The 14125-nt window shown below is 41.1% G+C and overlaps 1 protein-coding gene across 5 annotated transcripts in view; it reads right to left on the bottom strand.

Moving 5' to 3' along the window:
* LOC117508788 (kinase suppressor of Ras 1-like) overlaps positions 1-14125 on the bottom strand; it is a 230879-nt gene that overhangs the window by 33552 nt on the left and 183202 nt on the right. For all 5 annotated transcript variants that reach the window (XR_004560194.1, XM_034168619.1, XM_034168617.1 and 2 more), the window contains exons 10-11: positions 1406-1463; positions 1267-1318 (exon numbers count right to left, since the gene is read on the bottom strand). Coding sequence is in view for 4 of the 5 variants with exons in the window: in XM_034168619.1 (XP_034024510.1) it covers positions 1267-1318; positions 1406-1463 (110 nt within the window). In the remaining variant the exon portion in view is untranslated. The remainder of the gene's footprint in view (positions 1-1266; positions 1319-1405; positions 1464-14125) is intronic.

Here is a 14125-nt window from a genome sequence, read left to right as displayed (position 1 = left end):
TCCTACATTTCCCACCAGGCGATGACAGACCCCATCCTGCTGCACCTACACCACCCCAAGCCACCCACGTTCTAGGAGGACAAAAACCAGCATAAAAATATGGTACAAACCAGAATTTTTCCAGTTTTGTATTTTTCCATTAGTGCTTACTGGGGGTGCAGTGGTACAACACCCTCAGGATTTGGTACAAATTGCAGTTTCAAGGCTCAAAGAGTGATACCAGGGTTCCAACAGCTTAAGGCAAAATACATTTAAGACTTTTTAAGTGTTTAAACAAATGATTTAAGACATTTAATACCAATGAAGGCCTTACTTTTTGAGTAACATATTCAGTGCCTTTGGCAGTGGGCAAATATGAGACGTCATTGTGTAACTCTTTGGACTTCTGCTTCAGATGGAAAAACTCTGTAGAAATGCGGCCCATTTATCATTTTGTAATGTTCAACAAATGGCTTGAGGTTCTACAGTTTCCACATCTTGAACTTTCTGTATTATGATGATGTAAACATGAACATGACAATACAATTCACAGAGAACGCTGCAGCCCACACTTTTATATAGAAATGATGTACAGCCCACGGTGGAGTACATGTCATTTTCTTTGCTTTCTCATTTGTTGTGCTTACAAGCAGACTATATACATGTCGTGAACCCGCCTATATAAGATCTATCTCAATATTTTGCATTATAAATAGCAGAAAATTTCTGTTCTCTGTTCACGAGGTTTCTGTGGTCTGTGGTGCCACTGTGTATCATTTCTTCACAATATCAATGCCCCAGCACCCATGGGTACACAAATGAGCAAAAGCAGATTTAATATTATTTTATTTTATTATTATTATAGATTTAACATTTTAAAAAAGTGTCCACCGAGCATGAAAATGACTTGCACTGTGCACTGCTTTACACTGGGTGCAAGACAGAGAGCTGAGTGTTTAAAGGTTTGTTTGGAAATGTACAGTAATTTGACGGATTGTAAAAGAAACATTATTTAAAAAAGCACCAAATGCAACAAGGTGAGAAATAATACTATAATTTAAGCAACTTTATCTGTTGCTTGTTTGTTCCACTAGTCTGAGGATTTCTGGATGACTTCCATCTAACTTGATATGTGGATGAAAGTCAACACCAGAATACCCATTTAATGGTTTATTTCTGGCAAATGTCAAGGTCATTGGAATGTATTATTATTTGAAAGATGGCTCCAATAACATGACAAATGACAGAGGTAGTGAAGTAAACAAAACAAAATGCAGTGATAGTCACCTTGCTTTGTGTCGTTGGGAGCTCACCATCAGCCACGGTCAACCACGACTCTCTGAGAGAAAACCACAAGTAAAGCAGCTGAAGTCCATTGTGTCTGATATAATTACAGGCTCTGTAAACAGTGTTTTTATTTTCTTACCCAGACTGACAGCAGCTACCAGAATGTTGAGCAGCAGTACACGTCGAGGTAGGAACATCTGTTAGAAAATACAACTTTAGAATATGAAAGTGATTCTTTTTTTAATCACGACATCAAGACGAGGTACCTCTTGACAATATAACACAAGCTGTGAAATACCTTTGTGACTACCACTGAGACCCTCAGAACATATTTTCAGTCTAACTACGACAAAGTGGTTTGTTTGCAAGATTTTCCTCTTGGAAGAAACCCAACATCAGAATTCCATTCATAAGAAGCAGTATTTGGTGTCTTGATGGAAGTTAGGTTCGTGATGTGCTCCAAGTAGACCTACATCTGTTTTGGATGAGCCCAACTAAGTACAACAAATTACAAGGCAAATACTTGATGGCCAAAAAAAAAAAAGAAAAAAAAAAAAAAAAGTACAATAAATCTAAGTATTTAAATAAAATCCTCAACTGAAAACAACATACACTCCCTCACTCAGTCATCATCAACCGCATATCTGGGATCGGGCCGCAGGGGCAACAGTTCCAGCAGGGGACCCCAAACTTCCCTTTCCCAGGCCACACCATGATCCCGGTATTGGTTCCACCACTATCACAGTGGAGACGTTTGTGTGCCCCTATGCACCTGAGAGCTGTGTTCTGTAGAGCCTTTGTGCTCCTGGTAGGGTCTCCCATGGCAAATTGGTGTCAGGCGAGGGCCAGACTAAGAATGGTTCACAATAACGCCATGAGAAAACAAGAAAGAGCAAGCATGACCCGGCCTAGAGGAAGACTGCAGCCCCCGTCTGGAGCCAGGCCCAGATGGAGGGCCCGTCAGCAAACGCCCTGTTCCTGGACTTGCCACGGAACCCCGGTCGGGCACAGCCTGAAAAGGCAACATGGACTTTCCATCTCCACCCTGTGGGATCACCACCCGCAGGAGGAATCACTGGGGTCGGGTGCGCTGTCCCATGGGTGGCAGTGAAAGTGGAGGGCCTCAACGGACAACAACATGCACTGATGTGCAAAGGTTTTAGACACCCCAGAACGTGGATAAGAATACAGTGCTTGATGTTGTTCTTCATCAGTGTGACAAGCAAAAATTCAAACTGTCCAAAGATCCCAATTCAGACAAAAATCTATCTTTCTCTTAAATAATAATAATAAAAAAAAATCATTTCTTGGGAGACGACACTCAATAAAGCAAGAATTGTAAAAATCTGATTAAATAAAAACACATTTTCAAGAGCCCCTTAAATACATGAAGCATTTTTATGACTGAAAAGATATGTATTTTAAATGTGAAAATTTCCTACTTATTTATTTATAAATATTCAATGTTTGGCAGCTTTTTGTTGTTTTAGAGAAAGATCATGCATAGTTACATCATGTGGTGGATGTGGTGAAGCACGGCACTGGATCATGTTCCAAGATCTGATCTGGCTTCTTCCTGTTTCTTGTCTCAACTTCATTCATATCAACTCAAGACTGAACACACAGGGGGGCGCTAGCGAGCGCGATGGAGTAAAGACGCACCTTTCAGAGCTCCTGCAAATCCAGCAAATATTTCAACTTTAAAGACACGCAAGTTAACTGCCTACTTAGTAAATCTCCTTCTAAAGGTATTACGATACTTCAAGCAAAGTGCATTTATGGCCGCAAATCTACGAAAATACAAGTTCGAGGCCTCCTCCGGCACAAACCCCAGCGCAGCCACGGTCAAAAGTTCTGGCGACCACGCTCCCCCCCCCCCATGCGCCCGCCAGCCAAGCAGCGAAAGCCCCGAAAGCTCCGCCATTATCAAAGGAGAAATGAAAGAAGCACTACGTGACAACTTTGACTCACTTAAAAGGCAAATTGAAGACGTAAAGACAGAGATAAAGAACAGCACTGCAACTCTCCGGGTGGAGCTTGACCAGGTAAAAGCTAATGTGAAATCAGTAGAAGACCACATGTCCACCATGTCTGACGAGATGGTACAAGCACAGGGACTGGTATCTGGATTCCAAGCAGAAATAAAGAGGCTTAAGGACAAATGCGAAGACATGGAGGGGTGCATGCGGAGGGGGAACATCAGTGTGTCCGGGGTGATTGAAACGCAGGGCTCCAGCACACCAGAGGCTGTCTCCTCGCTTTTGAAAGAGGTATTTCGACTGGACAGAGAGGTGTGCGTGGAGCGCTCTCACCGCAGCGGTTTTTACTGTAAGCCGGGGGACAAACCACACGTCATCATTGCCAGACTCAACAGCGAGGGAGACGCCGAGGATATCCTGAGGAGAGCGTGCAGCGGAGGTGGTCAGCTCCGGTATAAAGGCAATCCCATCGCCATCTTCCCGGACTACACAACCAGCGTTGTCCAGGCGCGTGCAGCCTTCAGTGAAGTCAGAAAAATGCTTTGTGACAAGCCTGGAGTCCGGTACGGGATCCTCTATCCTGCTAGGCTCCGGGTCACATACAACAACGTGGAAAAGGAGTTCGTGGATGTAGCTAAGGCGATGGATTATGTCAATAAAAACATTATTTTTCCCCAAGAAGACTGTGAATCATGACTGAACTGACATACATGAGGAGGTAACGCAAAGTTTTGTGAGTACTTCATTTAAAAAGTGTCTATTATTTCCAAGTAGAGCAGGGCCTGGTTTTCATTTTAACAGCTTATCTTTCGTTTACATAAGCACATTCAGTTGTGTCTTGGGACTGCTCGCATGGCTGTATTCCCTGAACCGCAAGTGAGTTACTCATTTTTGATGGCAATATCAAGATGTAGGACTGTTGCGCTCAGGGACTTGATAAGTTACAATGTTCTTGTTCCTGTTTAGATCCCACTGTTCCCTGGGGATCGTTTTATAGGTTTCAAATCACAAAAATGTTTATTGTCAGTCAACGTTTATTTTTTCCTTATTTTATTATGCTATGCAAACAGATCAGAGAAGTGTAAAGAATGTATCTCTGTGTTAATATGAAGATAGAGCTCTCTCAATCATATACTCAAAAACTCAATAATGGGTTCCCTTAAGGTTATCAGTTATAATGTTAAAGGACTCAATGGACCAATTAAAAGGAAAAAAGTCCTTGGTCAACTTAAAAAGGACGGTTGTCATATTGCATATTTACAGGAGACACACCTCTCTGATGTTGAGCATGACAAGCTTAAGAGATCATGGGCAGATCAGGTGTTTTATTCTTCCCACCGCTCAGGTAGAAGAAGAGGAGTGGCTATCTTAGTACATAAAAAGGTAAATTTTACTCCCCAAAATATTCACAAAGACCCTGAGGGTAGGTATATCATGGTTAATGGAGAAGTTGATGGGGTGCAGGTTTCCCTTTTCAATATTTATGCTCCAAATGAGGATGAAATACAATTTATACAAAATATTTTTGACATATTTTTGAGAGTGTTGGTATTCTATTATTAGCTGGTGATTTTAATTGTACAATGTCACCACATTTAGACCGACAGCCCAGCTCTAAAAGCCCTGCTTCTCAAATGAGCAAAGTACTGAAACGCCTTACCACAGAACTGGGCCTGATAGATGTCTGGAGAAATCGGTTTCCAAGGGTCAGAGATTTCACCTTCTACTCACACAGACACTCCTCTTACTCAAGAATAGACATGTTCTTCACCCCAAAAGCTGAGGAACATAGAATTGAGGATATCGATATTTTACCAATTACACTGTCTGATCATGCCCGTCTTGTTTTAAAATGGGATGTGTGTCAAACACCAAAAATCAAACACTGGAGATTGAACGCTTCACTTGTTAACAATAAGGAATTTTGTAATTTTATAATTAGCGAATTACAGATCTATTTGGAACTAAATTCTACCCCTGAGATATCACCCCTTATATTATGGGATTGCGCTAAGGCTTATCTAAGAGGCCGTATACTATCATTTGCCTGTGCTAAGAAAAAGAAAAATGAAGCTAGACGGTGTGAATTAGAGGGTAAGATAAGATGCCTGGACCAAAAACATAAAAGTGCTCAAACTGCAGAACTGCTTGGTGAACTCAAATCATTGCGGAAAGAACTCGATAGTCTGATCACAGAAAAAATAGAGGGCAATTTACTAAAAAAAGATACTACGAAAATGGCAATAAGGCCAGTAGATTGTTGGCATTGAGACTTAAGAAGCAGCAGTCTATTAATACAGTTCAAAAACTGAAGACTGAACATACATCAATCACTAAACCAGATAAAATTGCAAACTGTTTTGCGGATTATTACAAATCTTTGTACAAAAATACAGATACATGCCAAGATGACGACTTACTTTTTGATTTCCTGAAAAACATTAAATTAAAAACTCTCCCAGAATCTTTTGCAAAACAATTAGATGAACCAATTAAAGAACAGGAAATTGAACAAGTAATCGCAAATCTGAAGAGTTACAAGAGTCCTGGCTCTGACGGCTATATTAATGAATTTTACCAAAAATTTAAAGAAAAAGTGACCCCATTATTACTTCAAGCTTATCATCATGCCTTGCAGACCGAATCCATGGCGCCTTCCTGGAATGATGCCACGATCGCTGTCATTTATAAGGAGGACAAAGATCCAACAATTTGTCAGTCATATCGACCAATTTCATTACTTAATACAGACTTGCGTATTCTTACTGCAATCTTGGCCAAACGAGTTAGTAAAATCATTACAAATATTATAAACCCAGATCAGACGGGGTTCATAACCGGAAGGCACTATGGGGATAATGTTCGTAGACTACTAAATTTAATTTCCATTTCTAAAACTAAACAAAATGAAGCAATGATACTGTCTCTCGATGCCCAAAAGGCATTCGACCGGGTGTCCTGGCAATATTTGAATCACACATTGCAAAGATTTCAATTCGGCTCGAATTTCATTAAATGGATCCAAATTTTATATTCAAACCCTTTAGCCAGTGTAAAGGTTAATGGAACAATATCAACTAGGTTTTCACTGGAACGCGGCTGCAGGCAGGGATGCTCACTATCGCCCCTGCTGTTTGATATAAGTATTGAACCTCTAGCACAACTAATCAGAGATGACGTCAACATTCAAGGATTTTTAATAAATGGTGAACATCACAAACTGTCCATATATGCCGATGATGTATTGCTATACATATCAAATCCAATGACAACCATCCCCCATCTGATGAAAATAATTCGCTCATATGGCTACCTCTCTGGGTACAAAGTCAATATTGATAAAACATTAGCAATGGACATAGTGGGAAATCTATCACAAAATTTCAAAGATCAGAGTGGCTTCAAATGGCCAAAGGAGGGTATGAAGTCTTTAGGTATCCAAATCCCACAGTCTCTAACAGAATTATATAATGTAAATTACAGGGTCCTAATTGGAAAAATTAAAAAAGATTTGGAGAGGTGGACGGTCCTGCCTCTTTCTTTCATGGGTCGTATAGAGAGTATACGTATGAATGTTTTACTCAGACTACTATACCTCTTTCAAATGCTGCCATAAACATTCCAAATTCTACATTTGATGAACTAGATAAACTTTTTTCCAAATTTATATGGCAGGGCAAACATCCTAGAATAAAATTACAAACGTTAAAGTTGTCAAAGTTACAAGGTGGAGTTGCAGTACCTAATCTCAAGCATTATTTTTGGGCAGCTCAAATGAGACCCTTGGTTGCTTGGATGCATGACCTGTCTTACACTCAATGGCTTAATACTGAAAAGAGTCTGTGTAATATTCCTATTGATGCTTTGCCTTTTTGTAATGTCTCATTGAAGGGTATACAAATGAGTGAGTGGACTAAGGTTACATTGAAGATCTGGAATAAAATAAAGCAGTCATATGGTCTCCCAAAGGGAATTTCAGTCCTTTCAGATATCTCCAGCCTCCAGGGATTTGTCCCATGTCTAACTGATGCAAGCTTTAAAGTTTGGTCAACCTTTGGTCTTGGTAAAGTAGGCCAACTGGTGGGCAGCGGTTGCCTGAAATCTTTTGAGCAGCTCAGAGGTCAATTTCAGCTTCCCTCTTCAGATTTCTTTCGATATCTACAGTTAAGGAGTTTTTTGACTAAACACAAAGAATGGAACAAAGTCTTAGAACCCTCATATATTGAGGAACTTTTATTAAAAATACATCAGGGCAATAGCTTTCCAAAAACTTTAAGCCTTTTTTATAAAGCATTTTCAAATTCTAACTAATAATACCCTAAACATTAAAGCAAGATGGGAGGCTGAGATTGGCACTCAAATAACTGATGAGGTGTGGGAAAGTGTATGCATTGAATCACACCTAGTCACAAATTCTGGTCTGTGGAGAGAATTTAAATGGAAAATAATTACAAGATTCTTTAGGACACCAGAAATCACATCCAAAATGAATCCCTCAAATCCTGACACCTGCTGGCGCAACTGTGACACTTGCCTGGGAACTCACACCCATATATTTTGGACATGCCCAAAGGTGGACTTGTTTTGGAATGATATATTTACCACACTCAATACCATATTTCAGCAACCATTTGTAAAAGAACCACAGCTTGCCATTTAGGGGCAGTTCCGGATGGCTTTGGAGGAAATAGCAGAAAATATCTTTTGAGAATTTTAGCAGGGGTGGTGGCCAAGTGGTTAATGTGCTTGGTTTCAGTTCAGAAGGTTCCGGGTTCAAATCCCACCCCTGCCACATTTCTCCATGTAATGTGGAGTTGCGTCAGGAAGGGCATCCGGCATAAAACTTGTGCCAATTCAACATGCAGATCCACCTTGGATTTGCTGTGGCGACCCCAAGTGCAAACTGACAATTGCAAACTTTACTGACTGCTGCACTTAAATGTATCACTATCAAATGGTTGAGTCCAGATCCAACTACTTATACTGTTTGGATTGAGAAGGTTAGAGAGATCTATCAGATGGAGGAGATCACATACTCCTTAAGATTGCAGAGAGAACTTTTCACAGAGAGATGGAGGCCCATGGTGGGTTTGTTATATCCATAAGTGTTGCATAGCTTTATTTTTGTGTTCTTAATTCTGCTTCATTTCCATTGTATATTATTATAACATGTACATGTACATAGGTGAATGTCTGTGAATGCGGAATACGAGGTCTGTCAATAAAGTAACGGTCTTTTTTATTTTTTTCAAAAACTATGGATTTCAATCGTATGTTTTTACGTCAGACATGCTTGAACCCTTGTGCGCATGTGTGAGTTTTTCCACACCTGTCGGTGACGTCATTCGCCTGTGAGCACGCCTTGGGAAGGAGTGGTCCCGCCCTCTCGTCGGATTTTCATTGTCTAGAAATGGCGGAATGAAAAGGACTTTTTTTCCATCAGAATTTTTTCAGAAGCTGTTAGAGACTGGCACCTGGAAACCATTCGAAAAATTTATCTGGCTTTCGGTGAAAATTTTACGGGCTTCACAGAGAATAAGGTCTGTTACTACAGCTTTAAGGACCCCTTTAAGGACGCTCGGTGCGCCGCGCTCCAAGCTGCGACGACGCGGTACAAGCCACCGGACTATTTCTGAGCTGATGGCTCTGTGGATACGAGACCGTCGTGTGCTCTTTCTCTGGTTATCACAAGACCTGGACATCAGCCATTTTCCAGCAGATTTCACTTTTAACAAGAGATTTTGTGATGGAAAGCTGCGTGGAGGCTTCGCATGTAAAGACCAATTCCCTTTGGAAGCAGGACAAAGGAACACCTCCGTTTTGGCGTGTCAGAGGACAAGTTTGGACATGTCCAGCTCTCCACAATTTCACTGATACTTTCCATGACAAAATCTCTTGTTAAAAGTGAAATCTGCCGGAAAATGGCTGATGTCCAGCTCTTGTGATAACCAGAGAAAGAGCACACGACGGTCTCGTATCCACAGAGCCATCCGTTTAGAAATGGTCCGGTGGCTTGTGCCGCGTCATCGCAGCTCGGAGCGCGGCGCGCCGAGCGTCCTTAAAGGGGTCCTTAAAGCTGTAGTAACAGACCTTATTCTCTGTGAAGCCCATAAAATTTTCACCGAAAGCCAGATAAATTTTTCGAATGGTTTCCAGGTGCCAGTCTCTAACAGCTTCTGAAAAAATTCTGATGGGAAAAAAGTCCTTTTCATTCCGCCATTTCCAGACAATGAAAATTCGATGAGGGGGCGGGACCACTCCTTCCCAAGGCGTGCTCACAGGCGAATGACGTCACCGACAGGCGTGGAAAAACTCACGCATGCGCACGAGGGTTCAAGCATGTCTGACGTAAAAACATATGAATGAAATCCATATAGTTTTTGAAAAAAATAAAAAGGACCGTTACTTTATTGACAGACCTTGCACTTTGCATTTCCAGTGTATATGGTGTAACATTTTCTAAACTCAATAAAAATAAAGTTAAAAAAAAGAGACTGAACACACACACACACACACACACACACACACACACACACACACACACACACACACACACACACACACACACACACACACACACACACACACACACACACACACACACACACACACACACACACAGCCAAAAATTCTTTAATAACTACTGTGGTAATTTGACAGTTTGAGTTCATTTTCAGTTGCACTGGAGTTGCCCTGTTCTCCTTCTCTCAGCTGCTCCCATTAGGGGTCACCACAGCAGATCATCCTCTCTTTCTCACCCTGTCTTCTGCATCTTCTTCTGTCAGACCAACCAACCTCATCAGATTCATAAACCTCCTATTTATCTTCTCTCTTCTCCTCCTGCCTGGTGGCGCCATCCTCAGCATCCTTCTCCCTACACACTCCACATTCATACTCTGCACATGTCCAAACCATCTCAATCTTGCCTCTCTCATTTTGTATCCAAACCATCCCACTTATGGAATCCTGATATGTGTTACTTCCAAAGAAAACTGCACAATCTTCAGCTCCATGTTTTTGTTAGTGCCACCATCTCTAAGCTGGTCTCACTACTGTCTTGTAAACTTTCTTTTTCACTCATGCAGATATCCTTCTACCACCCTACTCCACCCACTCCACCCCTGCTTGCGTTCTTGTTTTGCACCTACCACACTTTCAGTGTTGTATAGTAACAAAGTAAAAATACTTCACTACTGTACTTAAGTACGTTTTGGGAGACTTTGTACTTTACTTGAGTTTTTTAAATTCAGCTTACTTTCACTTTTACTTCACTACATTTCTGACCTTAATTGCGTACTTCTACTCCGATACATTTTCTATGTGCCATGCCGTTACTCGTTACACACACACACACACACACACACACATGCGAAAAAAGTTGTATTTTCACCCAGAGACACCACTGATTACTAGTGACTGCAACAAAGTCAGGCTGATTTGTCATGAGGCATGTCCGGTAGGCTTTTTTGCAGTTGTGCACTTGGGGGGTGTTTGTCAGGAAAATGATAATTTCTCTACATTTATTACAGACCTGCAGCGGGTCTGTAATCAACTTTTCTGCAGCACGGCTTTGCTTTGAACCACGAACCAATTGAAGCAGTGATTCGATCTACGATTCGTGGATTTTATTTTGCTTTATCCTAATTTTTTCCCACTAAAACCCTGAAGATCATATGTCTGTGAGTAATATTTAATATTTTTATGTTAAACCGACCTGTTCTGGTCTTCTGAAACAGTTGATAGATGTATTTCTTAACTTAAAAATGGGACCGATGCTAACGCATTAGCATGTCTATGGCGTTTTCAATGCTAAAGTTAGCATTAAGCTGTTCGCATCAGCACGTTTGTGTTGTTTTCTGTATAATTAATGGCTCAGCGCTTGTTGTCATAAAAGAGTCAAATTGTAATTTTTTTAATTTATTTTTATTCATATATTATAGCAACAACAATAATAGCCTACATAATACACAATAATAGTCAATAATAATAGACTAATAATGTTACAATACAATTTTAGAGAAAGAGACAAAAAGAACCTAATGAAACAAAACACAACAGAAAAGATAAAAACATGTAACCACAAAAATAAATAAATACATATAGAAATAAATAACTGTTTCCTGTGAACACCTAGTGAGTAGCCTACTCTTGTTTAGGTTTTGAAACCTTGTTTCTGAAGTGTTTTTGTGTGATGTGCACAATTTTCAGTATTTTGAGTAATACTACCAGTCATTTACAAGCCTAGATAAACTTTTATATATAAAAAAAAAATCAGTCCGTTTTTGATTATTAACATTTACTTGTACTTTTACTTTCAATACTTGAGTACATTTAGTTGTACATTACTTGTCATACTTAAGTACAATAAATACTAGATACTTTAAGACTTTTACTTGAGTAGCATTTCAATCAGTGGCTTGAACTTCTACCAAACTCATTTTTTTAATGGGTATCTGTACTTTTACTTAAGTGCGATTTTCCGGTACTTTATATAACACTGCACACTTTCCATTACTGTGAATAGTTAACCCCAAGTATTTAAACTCATCCATTTTCACTACATCTACTCCTCGCAGCCACAATATTTCACTGTGCTCCCCCTTATTCACACACACACACACACACACACACACACACACACACACACACACACACACACACACACACACACACACACACACACACACACACACACACACACACACACACACACACACACACACACGTAATCTATCCTATTCCAACTCACTTTAATTCCAGTGAAAGCCTCCATCCCACCAGCCTGGCCTCAATCTGTTCTCTACACGCAGTACAGATCACAAGTGTTATTTGTAATCATTGGGGTCCATGGAGACTCTTGCCTGATCTTGCCTGTCAACCTGTCCATCACCACTACAAACAAGAAAGCATTCAGAGACCATCTGTGATGTAATCGCACCTCCACCGTGAACACATCTGTCATTGAGGCCAGTAAAGGCCTACTGGCCTCTACTGGTGGTTGGCTCTCACTGCGGTATTGTATCACTTCCTGTTCCGGAGCACAGGGGTATTTTGCTGTATCTGTTAGCTGTTTAATCCGCGTAGTTAGATTGATCTAGATAACTAGATAACGATTTGCTTCACAGTGTAATCTTCACGTGCCTTAATTAAAGCACTCCCTCTGCTGAATCACCTCTAAATTATTCACACATTATTCACTTTGTGTGTTTTTAGGAATCCGCTAGCTTAGCACAGATATTAGCTCTTAGCCGGTTTAGCATGGTGGCTTCTCCTGTCTCTCTCCCACTCTTCTGCGCTGGGTGTGAAATGTTTAGTTATTCCTCGGCCTCCTTTAGCACTAACGGTACTTGTAATAAGTGTAGCTTGTTCGTAGCTTTGGAGGCCAGGCTGGGCGAATTGGAGACTCGGCTCCACAACTTGGAAAATCCTACAGCTAGCCAGGCCCCTGTAGTTGGTGCAGACCAAGGTAGCTTAGCCACCGTTAGCTGTCCCCCAGCAGATCCCGAGCAGCCGGGAAAGTAGGCCGGCTGGGTGACTGTGAGGAAAAAGCATAGCTCTAAACAGAAGCCCCCTGTACACCACCAACCCGTTCACATCTCTAACCATTTTTCCCCACTCCGCGACACACCCGCCGAGGATCAAACTCTGGTTATTGGCGACTCTGTTTTGAGAAATGTGAAGTTAGCGACACCAGCAACCATAGTCAAATGTCTTCCGGGGGCCAGAGCAGGCGACACTGAAGGAAATTTGAAACTGCTGGCTAAGGCTAAGCGTAAATTTGGTAAGATTGTAATTCACGTCAGCAGTAATGACACCCGGTTACGCCAATCGGATGTCACTAAAATTAATATTGAATCGGTGTGTAACTTTGCAAAAACAATGTCGGACTCTGTAGTTTTCTCTGGGCCCCTCCCTAATCAGACCAGGAGTGACATGTTTAGCCGCATGTTCTCCTTGAATTGCTGGCTGTCTGAGTGGTGTCCAAAAAATGAGGTGGGCTTCATAGATAATTGGCAAAGTTTTTGGGGAAAACCTGGTCTTGTTAGGAGAGACGGCATCCATCCCACTTTGGATGGAGCAGCTCTCATCTCTAGAAATCTGGCCAATTTTATTAAATCCTCCAAATCGTGACTATCCAGGGTTGGGACCAGGAAGCAGAGTTGTAGTCTTACACACCTCTCTGCAGCTTCTCTCCCCCTGCCATACCCCATCCCCGTAGAGACGGTGCCTGCTCCTAGACCACCAATAACCAGTAAAAATCTATTTAAGCATAAAAATTCCAAAAGAAAAAATAATATAGCACCTTCAACTGCACCACAGACTAAAACAATTAAATGTGGTCTAATAAACATTAGGTCTCTCTCTTCTAAGTCCCTGTTAGTAAATGATATAATAATTGATCAAAATACTGATTTATTCTGCCTTACAGAAACCTGGTTACAGCAGGATGATTATGTTAGTTTAAATGAGTCAACACCCCCGAGTCACACTAACTGTCAGAATGCTTGAAGCACGGGTCGAGGAGGAGGATTAGCAGCAATCTTCTACTCCAGCTTATTAATTAATCAAAGACCCAGACAGAGCTTTAATTCATTTGAAAGCTTGACTCTTAGTCTTGTCCATCCAAACTGGAAGTCTCAAAAACCAGTTTTATTTGTTATTATCTATCGTCCACCTGGTCGTTACTGTGAGTTTCTCTGTGAATTTTCAGACCATTTGTCTGACTTAGTGCTTAGCTCAGATAATTATAGTGGGTGATTTTAACATCCACATAGATGCTAAGAATGACAGCCTCAACTGTTGTGTGGGCCGCCAGAAGAGGAGGTACTGCTGGCCCACCACCAGAGGGCGCCCTGCCTGAAGTGCGGGCTTCAGGCACG

This window comes from Thalassophryne amazonica, chromosome 4 (genome assembly GCF_902500255.1).
Source record: "Thalassophryne amazonica chromosome 4, fThaAma1.1, whole genome shotgun sequence".
NCBI classification, from domain to species: domain Eukaryota; kingdom Metazoa; phylum Chordata; class Actinopteri; order Batrachoidiformes; family Batrachoididae; genus Thalassophryne; species Thalassophryne amazonica.
This window is presented reverse-complemented; position numbering and strand designations above follow the sequence as displayed.